This window comes from Gymnoscopelus microlampas (genome assembly GCF_963454915.1).
Source record: "Gymnoscopelus microlampas genome assembly, chromosome: 8".
NCBI lineage: Eukaryota > Metazoa > Chordata > Actinopteri > Myctophiformes > Myctophidae > Gymnoscopelus > Gymnoscopelus microlampas.
The window spans coordinates 13,101,071-13,118,480 of NC_139945.1; the positions used below are offsets into that span (position 1 = coordinate 13,101,071).

Genomic DNA, 17,410 nt, shown 5'->3' on the forward strand with positions numbered 1-17,410 from the left:
TATTGACCTGCTGAGGTTGGAAAAAAAAGTTTGGACTTTGTGTGGAGTATGCTGCAGGCTTTAGACCTACGTACCCGGTCAAGAATTGGATGTGTTATTTTCTGTCCCTCCATATGCTGGGTTCCTGCAGTACCAGAGGCTGCAGTTTCATGACCGTAAATGCTGTCATTTCTAGGACCCTGCTCTATGCCAGTAGCTGACAGACGCGAGCTTGTGCCCACGCCAAGCGTTGGGATGGTCGCGCTTGTCGACTCTGCACCCTTCGAGTTGCATACCGTTGAGGTGGGAAGCAGAAAGCAGTCATCTATTTCGAAATTGCACAGTACTCGATGAAAGTGAATAAAACATTGAGTCAAGACCTGTTAAAATCAAATTTTGAACTTGCATTTATTTATTTAAGAGTTGAATAGAATGTATTGGTGGAGTCGACATGGCCGTTAGCTGGTACGGCTGTGTTGAAAAGATAGGGTCCTAGAAATGCAGTCCTGAAACTACCGGAGGATTGGTACTGCAGAATTCCCATTCTCCTTTGTCTGTTAACCACTTTCAACCTGTCGAGAATTATAAAGATCTCAAAAATAGTGAAAATAACCAATTTACAAGCTCACAACATGTTGCGATGCAGGGCGTTGTGAGCTTGCAGGTCGGCTATTTTTGCCATGTGACACCATCATACGACAAAAGAATAAAATGCAGCTTAAGCGGTTATAACTGGAAAAAGAAGAAAATCCCACAATTTCCGTTTGGTCCATTTCGCCTGTTCTTGAGTTGCATTGTGGGACCTATAAAGATGCAGACAAATGCCCCGTTGGAGCTGCTTGGTTTTTAAATATATGACAAAGTAGCTGGTTATGTACCAAAGACCTGTTATGGAATTGATTGTTTTTGTTTTTGTTTTTTTTACAAGGAGCAGCAGCTTGATGCTAAAAGCCTAGACTTGTGTAACACAGCATCTTGACTTGGGGTTGAGAGCAGCATGATCATGTTTATCAGTATTTTTTTAACATGAACCCTAACGTCCCTATTGTGGGGGGGGGGGGGTACATTTGGTGAAAATAGCTGATCTCACAACGTGTCGCAATGCAGTGCACTGTGAGCTTGTAGATCAGCTGTTTTTGAGGTGTGAGAAAACAGGAGGGGGGGTCGGGCCCATGGGATTCCGGTCAACTAAGTATACTTAGTTGTTTATAGGGTTCAGCCCATTAAAACTGGGAAAGAATCGTGTCATTTTACGTTTTAGCGTTGGCTATTCAAATATAGCAGACATACAAGCTTGCAGCGCGTCACTTTGTGCCGCGCTGCAAGCTTGTACATCTGCTATTTTTGAACATTTTTGAAAAGTCTTGAAAGTACTGGTTCAGAAGGCATTTGTAGAATCGGCCTCAGGTCTTAATGGGTTAAGTGGTTAATGGCCCCAACCGGCATGACACAGTTTATGTTGGTGAATTGTTTTATTTTCCAGGATTGCAAAAGATGTATGCACCCCCCCCCCCCCCCCACCCCCACACACACACAAAAAGAGCAGAAAAGTATTCAGAAACGTCCAAGGCTCCATCCTGATTGCCCTGGCCTCTACACTCAGTCTGAGAAGTGTTGTTCAACCATTAGCTGTGTTTAGCCGGTTTCAAACATGTAACTGATACATAATGTTTTGCACTCCTGCACTCCTTCTCAATAGAGGAAGGTATTGCTGCTTTCCACAGCTCCTATACCAGTGGTTCTCAAAAGTGGGGTCCGGGGACCCCTAGGGGTCCTTGAGGGAGTTCCAGGGCGTCCCCAGGTAAAAAGTAGTCAGGAGTCAAATGGACCCTTATGGATCTGTAACTCATAGTGTACAAATGGAACCAAATGGACACATTTTTTTTGAGTTAAATTAACATTGATTTTACAATATAAATTGGGGCCCCAGAGATAGAAATGCCACTAAATGGGGGGGTCTGTTGCCTAATGCATGTCAAATTGGTGTCCTTGAAATTAAAATTGTTGAGAATCACTGCTATAAAAATCCTCTCTTATGGGGGTCCTTGGCATATTTTTTCAAATGGGGGTCCGCAGGCTAATAACTGTCAATTTGGGGGTCCTTGACAAAGTTTGAGAACCACTGTCCAATACTACCCTGTCTGTTCATTGTGCCATTCATCTGGCAGCTCCCCGCCTCTCCTTCCGCACAATCGACTCTTTCCCCCAGCTAGCTTTGCTGTAAAAGACAAGCACTGGTAGCAACGCCGGTCTCCACCAGTACATGTTTGACAACCAGTGACTTCTTAGCCCATTTGTGGATTTCTTCACCACCACACGAGATGTCCAAAAAGAAAAAAACAATCCTGTCTCTCTTGAAGCGCACATGGCCCTCAACTTTTTAGATAAGCAAAATACACAAATGTGTATGTATATATATATACTGTATCATTTAAAAAGATTCCGTGTACATGTTTGGAGAAAAGAAAAAAGATATTGAATAAAAAAAATGCAGTCCAGTGATTTTAGAAACCGCTTTTTTCAAACCCTCTCATTTTACCAGGCCTTTGGATGTGTGTGTGTGTGTGTGTGTGGGGGTGTGTGGGGGTGTGTGGGGGTGTACCTTTTTATATCTGTTATTCAGTGTGATGTACATTGAGGGTAGCCTTTGACGTGTGACATAAAAAAAATACAATCTGAAATGAGATTTGACCTGTTTTAAATGCAAGGAGTGGATGTCTTGAACACCTGTTGTTGTTTTTTTGTTGAAAAGAGCAAATGCAAAACATACTGTTACATAACAGGACAACCTCTGGAAGGCTGTTAACAATTACATTTAAATAATTAAAAAAAGAAAATAGCATAATGATTGATAGTATGATAGTATTATTTATATGCTATACTTAATTTTGTGTGTGTGGCCTACTGTACACTGCATCATTAATATGCATACTAAACTCAAATGTAAACAAATTCACGTTATGTGGAAATTAATTTCCTTACAGGATACCCATACACTCAACTAGAAGATCTTTTATCTGTGATGCATTAAACGTATAGCGGCCATCACGGCGCCTCGCCAAAGCCAAAACGTGCAGTGGTGTAAACAAGTTACATTTACTCAAGTACTGTACTAAGTACAATTTTACACTTTTACTTCTACTCCACTACATCTCAGAGGCAAATATTATTTGTACTTATACTCTTTGATTGATTGATTGATTGATTGAATACTTTATTTAGAAAAGACATGTCAACAGTACATGGAAGTGCAATTTACAATACAAGGTCCTCTAAACTGGATTGCTCATAAAAGCACAATGGCTTATTTAAAATGGGATCCCCACGCACTCAAATTATGATGACATTGAAGAAAACAGACAAATACACTATGCAGAACGTCCATATTTGAAAACTTTAATTACTAGTTACTTTGTAGATTTAAATTATTACATTATCAAAACATACATTAACCACTTCAGCCCTATTTTATATTGTGGTATTGCTACTTTTATTTAAGTAAAATACATGAGTATTTCTTCCACCACTGAAACGAGGCAAAAATCGCACCCTACGTTGTTCTTAAACGTGACCGTCGCATGTAGTTTGCGCATAGAGTTTTAGTAATAATATCTAGAGAGCGGACTGACCCGCCCCCACCTATTCGTTTCAATGAAAGTTGCTCACTGGCACATGAAGCACCTAGAAGCATACCTCTACTTCCTGGATGGGCTCCAATTTTGGAGCCAATACAGCAAGCGCACTAGCGGTTCAGATGGTTGAAGCATGCACAGTAGCGTCCTAAATGCGAAAGTCCTGGAATACCAGAATTAGCCACCAGGCTATCTGAGGCTTCAACCAATCTCCGCCGGGAGGGATAGCCTCTTTATTTGGTGTTTTGACCAGGTGGGCGTGGTTTTGAGGCATAATATTTGTGAGGTTAGGGCATATTAGACTGTATAAAAGGGTTAGGGTCAGGTTTAGGCATATAACCACGCCCACCTGGGCGAAACAGCAATGTAAGAGGGAGTCCCGTTCGGGGGGCTTGAGTTTGCGTCACACGACAAACAAACGCACACAAGTTGCGACCACCTGCTGCCGCGAGCGAGACGACAGAAAGAATTAAAGGTGACAGGCAGGCTGACAGGAGGACGACATGAAGTATTGTTGTGTTTCTCACTGTAAGAATGATTCGGCTAACAACGACGATGACGAGAGTAAAAGCTTCTACCAGTAAGTATGGACACAGTGACACGTGTTGAACGATACACACTATGTTTAGCGCTAATACTTAACTCTGACTGTGAATGATTAACAGGCTGCTGCATGCAGTGAATGTGAATCCATGTTGGTTTGACATGTTTTGTTTAATCGACCTTTCATTGTTTCTTGAGGACATTTTACACTGCCACTATTGACCTATACACCGCGCCAATATTTGATGTTATGGTTAGTCAGTGACTGAGATTTTCAACAATAGTTAAGTCAAGTTAAGTCAAATGTATTATAGCCCCAATATGCAATATCACAAATAATGTCCCAAAGGACAGATTAAACGAATATGTTTTAAGTGTGTTGTTGAATCGTATTAGATTTGATGTTTTTTATTGTTTAACAATGACACACAATCTTGTTGTGTTGAAATGGCAGTAGCAGCATGTATGAATCATTCTTTGAGATCTGCCAGTGGATTAAAAAGGCGGGCCACTTAATTGGTCTAAGCCTCAATGCCCTTGGGTAACTGCTTTCACCCAGGCCAGGTGGAACTATTTTGGGCATGGCATTATAGGTGATATTCAGTAAGCCTCTTTCAGTTTTTTTCTTTTGCATTTTTTTCTCACATTTTTGTAACCATGTTAATTTATTTATTTAAATGGAATATCATCTATACGCTCCCAACGGGTAAATCACAAAGCTTGTTGAATATTTTAAGTATAAAATACTATAGTGGTTAAATTAGTTCAATAAAGAGATGCACTCCTCTGATGTTGATGCAGCCATTCTCTGCTCAGTGCCCCGCCCTTGGCGTTATCGGATTGGTTGAAAAAAATGTGGACCATGAGTTAATAGCCAATCAACTCTGTTTTGGGGTAGAGATGAGGGGAAAGTCCCGAGCTCCACTATAGGAAGCATTTATTTTATTTTGCTCAATGGCATGATGAAAGCCTGGGGCTGTTTAAAAAAAATAAGCCTGTTACAGTTGTAAAAGCCACTCAGATATTGTCAAATAAGCCGTTCCAAAGTTACAAATTTCACCTGGGAACGTATTTTCACTCTCCCTCTCTCTCTTGTGCGCTTGCTCACTATGTCTCTGTCACTCTTTCTGTCACTCACACACACCCCCACACGAGATGACAGCTGATGTTGGTAGATGATATACATTTACGATAGCCTAACCATTTATTACACACACACACACACACACACACACACACACACACACACACACACACACACACACACACACACACACACACACACACTGGACTGCAGTCACAGAAGCACAGAAGGTTTGGATACCGTACACCACTGCCTTATCAGTATCCTTGATTACTATTACTAACAATCAATATCGGATCGCGTTCGATGGCGATAATGTTTTCAGAAACTGCCATCCATCTGTCACTGGCCAAAGCTGAGCCAGTATTTGACCACCAGCCCTCATCAAAAGACACATGCCACAAATAGACTCTCAGACATTTAATGAAACACACAATGAAATCTCCAAACCCAGCTATTGTCCATTTGTTGGCATTATGTCATATTATCAAGCAAGACTCCAATATTTAGCTGTGAATGTGAACACAATGTGAATGTCTCTGCTGTCGGGCAGAAACCAACCATACCTAAAATATTATCTTTTCAGGAAATGAGGGGGAAAAAAAACGTTTTTAAAACGACACAATACTGCCTTATAAAAGTGTGTATTGTGACTTTATACATTGTCAGATACTTGCATGTGTCATTGATTATCATCACTTTGTCCAAATACAGCTCAAGTGGAGTTTTTTTGACCAGTGAATGTGGGGATAGTTGTTTTGTGCATCATTGATTAGAATGACAAAGTCAGACAGAAAAAAATCCTGAGTTGGAGTTGCAGTTTGAGGATCCAATGGAGTTAGGAGGTTTAGTCAGAAGTGCTTATTAATACTTTACATTGGCTCAATATTTGTAAAACCCACAGACGGACGTAAAAGGGTGTTCAATAGCATTGATTTATTAAAGAAGATAAAAGAGTTGAAAAACAGAGATGGGTACTTTCGTTTGCGCTTGCGGCGATATGCTCTTGTACATTATCTCAGTTCTTTAAATTTGCTGAAACCTATCTGCATGGTTGATGTCATCCCCTCTCTAACTAAGTGGGTGATCCCTACTGTGTTGTAGATTCCCTCTACATGAACCAGACAGGTTGCAACAATGGCTGAAAAACATGGGTCGTGAAGACTGGACTCCCTCCCGACACCAATACATTTGCCATGAACATTTTACACCGTCTTGCTTCAGAGTACAACAGGGAATCCGCTACCTTGAGAATGACGCTGTACCTACAGTATTCAAGGCCCCTGAGGTAAGACGAGAGAATGAAAAATGTACTTGTGTAATCTCACTCCTAAATGCATGCAAAATTGGTTTAAAATGATCAGGCCCAATGTTGACCGTGGCAGCTTCCACTAGTCTTAGCTATATAGTCTTGGTATATTTCACTGTCAATATAATAAGCGTGTTTATCCTCATGTCTAGAAACGTAAGAGCATTGATCAAAGTGAGAAGAAAGCCAAGCGGCTCAGATGCAACGTTAATCCAAGGACACCCATGGCTGACAATGGGACACAGCCTGTGGCTGTCACTGCACCGCTGGGCAGCAGCAGCACTGTGGAATCAAGTGACATCAGGGATACCGTTGACTTCGTGAGGACTGACCTGCAGCCGCCAACATCGGTGGATGGATTTGACACAGGACTGGATTTCCCTGTGACCTTACTCCAAACAGTGGAGGATGTAACTGGTCTTGACGGAGGAGAGAACACAGCGGTGGTTGTTGTATCACAATCTCCTCCTGCTGCTGAAGGAGAAGATGATTTGTTGAGCGGGATCACCGCCGCCATTCTAGCTCAGCACCGTGAGCTAGAATGGCGTGAGGTGAGTGACTCGCTGACGGGCTACGCCGTGGACACTCAGACCACTCTGTGTGTGGAGAACGTAACTCCAGACATGCAGGAGCTGTCCGTCGTACCCAGCGTTGACCACGGAGCTCAGGTCATCGCCTACTTTGAGACGATCCCCAACGTCTTACCCTGTGCGCCGCCGTTCATGCCGCCGTGCGCCATCTCCCCCGAGACGGTACTGTCGTCTGCCCTGAGCTCCAAGCCCATTGTGTCCACCGTCCCCATAGTGTCCAAACACACACCGGTCCTCACCATGGAGACACTGGACACAGAGGGAGAGCGGGACGCCCCTGAAGAGGGCAGCACTGAGCAGCAGGAAAACCAACTGGAGGAGCATTGGTGAGTGGAATGCACTCCTACTGTTGACTGTCAACAAAGGATATTAACCGTGTGTGTATGTGTGTAAACCAATTTAGACCGGGAAAGAATCAGTGTCATTTTTAGATTTCTTTGGGCTATTAAAAAATAGCCAAAGTATAACGTATGGATAAAGTGGTTACACAGATGCGTTCCTGGTTTGAATGCGTTAAACTCCATAGAAAATACCTTGAAGTTAAAAGTAAAACTAAACAACACTACAACCAAGTCAATGTTCTCTCATACTGTCACAGATGGTCACCAGGACCAGCATTTTTAATTAAACCTAAATTGATGCTTCACAGCATTTGGTGATAAAAGTTGCATTGCTGCCACATGTTCTCCGTGTCCTACTATGTTTCACAGTGTAATATATTCTCCTACAGCTACCACAAGAACAGCATGACATGACATGAGATGAGGTGATTTGTCATTATCACAGTAATAAGGGAAAAATGTCACAGTTGAGGTGATTTGTCATTATCACAGTATTAATCCATTACGACCGGGAAAGCATCTGTCACTTTAGATTTTAACCACTTTAACCATTATCTTATACTTTGGCTATTAAAAAGCAGATATGCAAGCTCATAGCGAACATTTTTAACTCAAATATTTGCTTCTGGGTGGTCCCTGGAACAACATATTTTTAGATGGGGGGTCCGCGGCCAAATACATATCATTTTGGGGGTCCTTGTCATGGAAAAGTTGGAGCACCATTGATATTAGCAACATACTGTTAGGATTTAGAAATCATTTTTAGATATGTATTTGGCTGCGGACCCCCATCTCAAAATGTTTTGTTCCAGGGACCCCCAGAAGCAAAGATTTGAGTTACAAATGTTCGCTTTAAAAATACATATTCAAAGATTTGCACACATTTTCAAGTTTTAAAAGCTCATTCGGTGCAGCGCTATGAGCTTGTATATCTGATACTTTTTGAATAGCTCAAGTATAAAATGATGGTTAAAGGGAAAAATGTCACAGCTGAGGTGATTTGTCATCATCACAATATTAAGGGGAAAATGTCACAGTTGCACATCATGTCAGTGTGTTTTTTCGTTTTCCAATCTGAAGGCTTGACGGTGTGACCTCACCCCCCACCCCCTCCTCCTTGCTTTTCACAGCCTCCTCCGAATGACGACCCCTTGGCGTACGCCGACACGCTAACGCAGACGGGAACGATGTAGATGGAGGGACTCCCATCTGACCTGCACCCGCCACCAACCACCTACATCACTCCCTCCAGTTCTCACACACATGGGTTGTGTCCGAAATCACATACTAATCAGTATGCTATTTTTCAACGTACTTTGGAGTGCTTACACAGTAGTACATTTGATATCGTTGCTGTCGGGTGGAAACCTTGTAATATGTCAAAAAACGTTCCTTTTTTATTATCATTTCTAAAACAAAAACATGTGACACGTTGTGTGCTTGTAGATCGGCTATTTATGTGTGACACTCTCATTGTAGGGTATTCATTTAAAATTGAAATATGGAGAAACAAGGTTTCTGCCTGACAGCAACGATATCGGACATATTAATGAGACCACATGGAATGTTAGGAAAGGTGCCCCATCTTGTGACAAAGCAGAGGTACTACACATAGACTTTCCAACATCAGTTTCAACAAATGACTACATTCTACATGTGTTTAATAGAAGAATAATTGACCGTAAGACAGAGGTTTGGTCGCTGTATGCCATGTATAAATTCTGGTATATTGTGTCCACTGTTACATACATGCTGTAATATTTCCCAAATGTAGTATGCATTTCACGTACTGTTGAGTAGCTCCTAAACTTTCAGACATACTATTAAGTATCCCCTGCTAATTTCTAAATGGTATGTTAGCATGTGATTTCAGACGCAGCCATGCTCTTGTTCTGGCTGCAATCTGTTTTGATTAATACACAGTACACTGTGGTGTAGTTTAGATGGGGAAATGATAATAATACATCAGTTAAAACAGTGGTTCTCAACCAGTGGGCTGGGGCCGTGGGGATATTGCAAGTAGGCTGCCAAATTAATTCTTAATACTAAGATTTTAATGATAAAATATTAATATTTAAAAAAAAAAAGGCATAGTATGTTTTTTTTTCTTTAAAACCTTGTAAGATTTGTTTTCATTGTGATATGCTAAACAGAATCTTAAAGTATACTATGTTAGTTCCATTGATTAAAGCCGGAACTCGATCGATCGGTCATAACATGCTCTGAAAATGCACACGGCCCACCCATCTGACCATTTAACATGTGTTTAAGTGATCATATGGGTGAGCTGAACACTTTTGAGATTTTCAAGTGGGCCCTGATCCAGAAAAGGTTGAGAACCACTTGACTAGACGTTCTTTCTTACCTTTGTCTCTTGGAAGAACTAGAAAAAAGAAAACCCCACGATTTCATGTTTTTTATCTGTGTTCAGCCAGTTTATAACTGCTAGCCTACCTAATGTTTTGCACCGCTGCACCCCTTCCCATAGATGCATTGGTTCTCAAAGTGGGTCCATGGGGGGGGGGAGTACCAGGGGGTCCCCAGCAAAATGTGCTAATACAGCATCACAATCAGATCAACAAGCTCATAGTGGGACTACGAGCTTGTAGATCTATTTTTGAAAAATCGTGAAAACATTTGTGCAAATCTTTGAATATGTATATTTTTGTCCAACTCAGATCTTTGCCTCTGGGGATCCCTGGAACAAAACAATTTGAGATGGGGTCCGCGGCCAAATACATATAATTTTGGGGGTCCATGACATGGAAAAAGTTTGAGAACCACTGCCATAGAGGAAGGCATTGCTACCCTGTCTGTCATTGTGCCATTCATCTGGCAGCTCCCCGCCTCCTAGCACAATCTACTGTCTCCTGCTTTGCTGTAAGACAAGCACTGGTAGTCCACTAGTAAGCAATAAACACACACACAATTGTGTATGTGTATAAGTACGTACTGTTAGGGATGGGACGATAACCGTTATCGCTTATCGTGATTAAAAACTCACAATAATCGTAGAGATTTAAATGTATTGTGACATTGGACCTGTAAAGAGCGCAGTTGGCACACCTATTTCACTACACAATAGATTTGCCAAAAATAGATCTATAAGCTCACAACGTTCCCCCCCAGAGTAGGAATGCTGGAGGTTCAAGAGGTTAACAAAAGTGGCATTTAATTTTTTAAGCATATTTTGATTATCGCGATAATATCGTTAATCGCAATTATTTTTGCCACAATAATCGTGACATGCAATTTTCATATCGTCCCATACTTACAGTACGTACATATTTGGGGGGTTAAAATGTTTGGAAAGAAATATTGAATCAAAATGTTTAGTCAAGTGATTTTTGGAAACTGCTAAACATCATTATTTCTGTGTTAATGTATCCTGGTAGCTTGATGTATAATTCATTAACAGCCCATGTGTTCTGTTTGAGAAGTGAGTGTCTTTGCACTTAACATTTGATTTCCTATTTACCCCTATCCTTGACAATAAACCACCTCATTATTTCAACACTTATCTGTAGACCTTAAATTATATAATAGTATGTAGGCATGTAATGCCTATACAAATCCAGTATTGGTACAATCTTTTTTTTTTTTTTTTAACAATACTGTGTTTTCTCTTATGTTCTTTTCAATACAGTAGCAAATGAGTGAACTTTTTTTTAAATCAATTCTCTTACGAAGATCCTGCATTTTCTTGTCTTGAGTCGATTGCGCCCTCCGCTGTTTGCATCGCGTTACATTTTTATTAAATCGGTTTAACTTGATTTTAATCGACTAACGATAAATCGTTACATGCCTAGTGGTATGGCATTGCTTGTTCTGAGATGAGATGACAAGCATCAGTGGTTGATCCGGTCAGGGTCACAGCAGTCTCAAGAATTGCCTCTGCTCATAAGACTAAATACTTCGTTTTGCTGTCCTTTCTGGGTGCCCAAGACCCCTGCACGTTCTGCATATTGTTTAGTAGTACAACTCGTTGTTGCTCAATGAGTCGGGATCTGCCCCTGATGGGCATAGATGAATGGATATCTTAATATGAATAAAGCAATAATTGCTGTTCTAAATTCACTGTAAAACCCCACTGCCTTGCGTGGTTTGTTGCTTTTATGAGGCAGTCTACTTGACAATATTTGATAAGATAAACAAAACAATAACGCAGTAATTTATTGTTATTGATAACCAATATTCTCAGGGCCAAGCAATTGGTTGCCAGGCAACACACAGATGCAGTGGAAAGCAATTGAACGCCTATGGAAGTTTTGGAAAAGGTCAAATGTGAAACAATGCTGTTACATTGTAGGACAACCTCTGCAGCCTTGGTGCTGCACAATGATGCTCAAATCTGCATTAAGTTAGAATCAATGCTACATACAAAATATAACCACAGTAGCCTATTTAAAGCAGCACTATGTACTTTTTTTAAATGAATAAAATGTAATTTTCTCCAATCTGTATGCTAGAGTATGTTAATGCAGTATAACTTATACAATTAGGTGGTTGTATTTTGTCTCCCTTTTCTTTTATGAGACATTTAGATCGCGTCACAGTCATGTCTCACCTAGACACAGGATCTGAAACAAACTTCAACCTGAAGGTCAAGATTCAATTTATCCCCTGAGCAAGCTGTCAAACTATTTAGCTCAATGGTAAAAATGTCAGCACTTGCCCGGGAAACCAGGTTCAAATCCGGGGTACAAGAGGAAAGTTACATAGTGCAGCTTTAAACCCATATGTTGACCACGGCCCAGTGGTCAAATACCAAAGTGTGTCCCCTCCTCCCCCCCCCTCTAAACTAAATCTATTTTGCAAATTTTCTTATAACTTGTAGCCTACTGGATTATGTATTGGAGCCAACCAGTGGTGAGCTGTGGATTTTTGAACTAAGGGTACTGTATTTTATGACGTCACGCGCGCGCACGTGCGCGCACATAGCCACTCAGCTCAGTGCTAGTTGAAATACTGTATTCAACATGTGATTATTAATGTAATCATAGTATTATTATTTTGTTGTATTGTTGCATTGTTAATTTGTTGTTTTTATTTTTGTTTCAAATTAATTATTTTATTTTCCTTTTAATTTTATATAAAAGCTTTTTACATCATTTTTACATTTTGACTCACCCACACATAAGTAGGCCTACTTAAAATAATCAGACAACTTGTCTTTGTCTTGTCTCAGAGAACTGGGTCCTCTGCTAAGCGATCTTCACACCTTGCAGTGCAGAGATGTTGTCTGTCATTGTGAGAGGAATGTAACACATTCAATTCAAGTCCGTGTCTTTTCTCGAGTAGCCTAATGTTATGCAAAGCAGCCAGGTAGACGCTATTGAGAACGGGTCGCCACTGACGGCGCGAACCTTGAGAGGCTATTGTTTTTAAACTTTAAGGCGTTAAAGACCGCCGCTGACGGTGCGTGCACGCGCGCCCCCAGCTCCCACAGTGTCAGAACTAAGGGTACGCCGTACCCCCCCGTACCCCCTACAGCTCAACCCTGGCAGCCAACCTAATTTGATTTGATTGGAAAATAGGCCTACCACATAGACTGCTTTGGTCTGGGTATGTGGGGTGCTGTCTATGGTCCTGAAAACACCAGTGGCGGAAAAAGGTACTCACATTTTACTTAAGTAAAAGTATCAATACTGCAATGTAGAAATACTCTGTTACAATTAGAAGTCCAGAATTCAAAATGTACTTGAAGTACCAAAAGTAGAAAGTACTCATTATGCAGAATGTCCCGTTTCACAAGTTTTCAAATGTATAAAAATAAAGCGTGAGCTTGTAGATCTGCTATTTTCAAATGGCCGAAATGTATATAGGGCTGAAGTGGGTAATGTATGTTTTGTAATGATAATCAAAATCTACAAAGTTTTCAAATAATTGTAGTGGAGTAAAAAGTACAATAGGCTACTATGTGCCTCTGAGATGTGGTGGAGTAGAAGTAGCTAGGTACAGAAAATTGGAAATACTCCAGTAAAGTAAAAAGTACAGTACTTGAGTAAATTAACTAGTTACTTTACACCACTGCTATATGCAGCAGGCACTCCAGTCCAAAGTCATAAATCCTAAACCTGCCAATTGGTAGATAAAGGCAAAAATATACCCAATGTTTTCAAATGACAGTCGCATGTAATTTGCGTCACCCGACAAAACAGCTGATCATCAGTGTTGCCATGTCTGCTTATTATAAGTAACTTTGTTTTTCTGTAAAGTTCCTCGTAAATATTGGTAGTTGCCCCCGGGACCAGATTTGTTTTGTTAAAAAAATATTCAATTTCCCCCCTTTTTTTTCTCCAAAGATTGTTTTTGAAAATATGGGTAGGTTTAAACTTAAAGTGCTCATCATGTCGCTTCTTTTGGGCTTGTTTTCATAGACCTGCCTGCTTAATTATCTGGCAAAAAAAATCTGGCAACAATGATGATCATCGTTGAAGAAATTGTCAAAACCATAGATATGGTGAAAACGGTCTGTTCTGGTTCTGATGCCATCAGACGACAGCCAGGTGACAGACAGGACGACATGCCGAAGTATTGTTGTGTTTCCCTCTGTAACAATGACTCAGCAAACATCAACAACACCAACAATATAACAATGAGAGGAAAAGCTTCTACAAGTAAGTATGAACACACAGCAGTGACACTAGCCATGGTCATCTGTCATGACCGTCATGACTGAACTTCAACATAGTGTTTGCACTTTCTCCTTTTTTGGTCCGTACATCTACCTAAACGTTCATATTTCAAATATAAAGTGCCGACCTCATGGCCACGGATGTTAAAAAAATATGTACGGGCCCTCAGAAGTACCCGTATCTTCTGTCTTGTTCAATAAAAAGCATTTTAATCCGATTGTTTGCCATTTTCTCATAAAGTATCACAGTGCAATATACCTCCCAACCGATAGGGTCGCGTAGTTGAAAGCATTGGGCAGGAAAGACGGAGACCACCGATTGGATTAAAATGCTTTGTATTGAACAATACGGAAGATACGGGTATTTCTATGGGCCCGTGCATAATTGTAACATCCGTGGCCGTGAGGTCAGCACTTTATATTTGAAATCTGAACGTTTATATAGATGTACGGCCGAAAAGAGGGAAAGTGCAAACACTATGTCGAAGTTAACTTCATCGATGACAGTCATGTTTCAGGGCTGACTCTGGACGTGATTTACAGCTGCATATCTATCAAGGTTGACGTGCTCGTTAGTGCTCTGTTTTTGCACTAAAATAAATACGTCCGTTTGTAGCGATGTAACGGTCACTGGCACTGCTCTGTCGTTACGACGATAAACAGTACGTCCACTAGAGGTCAGCGCGCTCACCTGGCTTCACCAGGTTTTCCACACAGTACCCGTGGAATTCAGCCTGGTGTCTATTGTGATCAACTGGTGGGATCCTACAATGCATATCAGAGTGGGTGGTGAACAATAAGATGATCCTGAACATCTCAAAGACAAAATCAATTGTATTTGGATCACAGTATATAAAGTCAAAACCCAAGCTGAATCTATATTTGAGGGAGTTAGAAATTGAGCAGGTAGATGAAGTAAAACTACTGGGTGTAACGTTAGACAGTCATCTAACATGGTCTACTCATATTGACAATATAACGAAGAAAATGGGAGGGGGTCTGTCCATGATAAGGAGATGTGCTGAGTTTTTAACTCCAACATCGGCTGTCCAGGTTATCCAGGCACTAGTCATATCCCATCTTGACTACTGTCCAGTTGTGTGGTCCAATGCAGCTAAAAAGGATCAGCATAAATTACAAATAGCCCAGAACAAGGCAGCTCGCCTTGCCCTTAATTGTAATATTAGATCTAATACACTATTAATTCATCAGAATCTGTCATGGCTGTTGGTGGAGCAAAGACTAACTGCCAGTCTGGCTGTATTTTTTAGGAACATTTGTTTAAATAAAAAAACAAATTGCCTATATAAAAATATTCATTATACCTGTGATAGACACCAATATAATACAATACATGTAGCAATTGGTAGATTCACAGCACCCAAGCCAAAAACGAATGCAATGAAGAATACAGTCATGTACAGGGCAATGACCTTCTGGAACTCTCTACCAGTATGCATCACAGAAATTAAGGATAAAAGGCATTTTAAGAAAAGACTAAAGCACTTTCTTGTAATGTCATTTTAATTATGTATATTTCACTGTACCATCAAGTATTTTTATATTGATATTTGTAAACATGTTCTTTTTTTAATAATTGTTTTGTAAATTGTATGTTAATTGCTCTGTGTGGACCCCAGGAAGAATAGCTGTTGCCATGTGCAACAGCTAATGGGGATCCAAAATCAAATCAAATCAAATCAAAATCCGGTCTACAGCCCGCGTACGGTATCCGGTCATTTCGCTCTTAACACACACATGCAAGAAAAGTTTCCGTATCCGCGATTCCGCTCTAGACCATTGGTTCTCAAAGTGGGGTCCGGGGACCCCCAGGGGTACTTTAGGGGGTTCCAGGGGGTCCCCAGCTAAATGATGGATAGGACCAAATGGACCCTTATGTGTCTGTAACTCTGAGAGTGAACCAAATGGACCCTAACTAACGGGTCCATTTGCTTCCATTTGTACACTCTGAGTTAAAATTAACATTGATTTTACAAATTGGGGTCCCAGGGATAGAAATGTCATTAAATGGGGGTCCGTAGCCTAACGCATGTCAAACTGGGGGTCCAGAAAAAACCCTGAGGAAGACAGTAATTGTCGAAACGTTGGTTTCTTATCATTAAAACTTTCTGCATCGTGGCTAAGAGTTGTGCGTCCTCATCCTTATCAACAAACTGGGGGTCCTTGAAATTATTTTTTTTATCGCTAGAGCCGTAAAAATCTTCTCTTATGGGGGTCCCTGGCTTATCTTTTCAAATGGGGGTCCGCAGGCTAATAAGTGTCAATTTGGGGGTCCTTGACATGAAAAAGTTTGAGAACCACTGCTCTAGACCCATACCGGATCAACAACCTGCAAACAGTGCTGCAGGTTTTGTTCTGACAACAAAGATGGTGACTTGCAGTGGTGTAATGTAAAGCAACTTCGTTTTTACTCAATTACTGTACTTTAAAGTACAATTTTGAGGTATGTTTTTTACTTTACTGGAGTATTTCCAATTCTCTGTACTTTTACTTCTACTCCACTACATCTCAGAGGCAAATATTGTGCTTTTACTATTCTCCACTACAATTATTTCACAGCTTTAGTTACTTTGTGGATTTTGATTACTATTACAAAACATACATTACCCACTTCAGCCATTTGAAAAAATCTACAAGTAGATCTGCTGTAGATCTGCTATTTTCAAAAGATTTACTACTAGAAGTACTTTTACTTTTGGTACTTTAAGTACATTTTGATGCCAATACTTTCGTATTTACTCAAGAAAATTTGGAATTCCACACTTTTACTTATAACCGAGTATTTTTACATTGCAGTATTGATACTTTTACTAAGTAAAACATTTGGGTGCTTTTGCATGCAGTGTGTTAGAAGTGTAAAAATCATTCAATAGGTACCAAGTTGTTTTTTGGTGCATAAATGTATAAACATTTCTATGAAGCTTACAAACACAGGTGGACAAACAAACAAACAAACAAACAAACAAACAAACAAACAAACAAACAAACAAACAAACAAAAACACATGCATTTCAAAAAAGTTAATCTTTTCAAAGAATAAACACAAAATCAGCAGTTTTCTAAATGCTCATTCAAAATAATGATAATGATACTAGACTACTACTAATAATAATAATACTTATAATATTAACAATGTATAGACCCCTTAACAGACGACGTCACACTGATAAGAACCAGTATGCGTGCAACCAGTATGCGCGCAATGAAACCCATTCTATCAGGTCTCGCTAGGACGCGCCTCACTAGCCAACACACAAGAGGGGGTTGGGGTGTG

The 17,410-nt window shown here is 40.4% G+C and overlaps 2 protein-coding genes across 2 annotated transcripts in view; both read left to right on the forward strand.

The window, feature by feature from the left end:
• LOC311049831 (galectin-4-like) overlaps positions 1 to 17,410 on the forward strand; it is a 459,606-nt gene that overhangs the window by 331,419 nt on the left and 110,777 nt on the right. The window lies entirely within an intron of this gene.
• On the forward strand, positions 4,018 to 10,992 carry LOC311050403 (uncharacterized protein). The gene is made up of 4 exons (XM_084064476.1): positions 4,018 to 4,191; positions 6,343 to 6,526; positions 6,700 to 7,463; positions 8,609 to 10,992. Exons 1-4 carry the CDS (start codon positions 4,115 to 4,117, stop codon positions 8,649 to 8,651), a joined length of 1,068 nt encoding a protein of 355 aa, XP_083920602.1. The 5' UTR covers positions 4,018 to 4,114; the 3' UTR covers positions 8,652 to 10,992.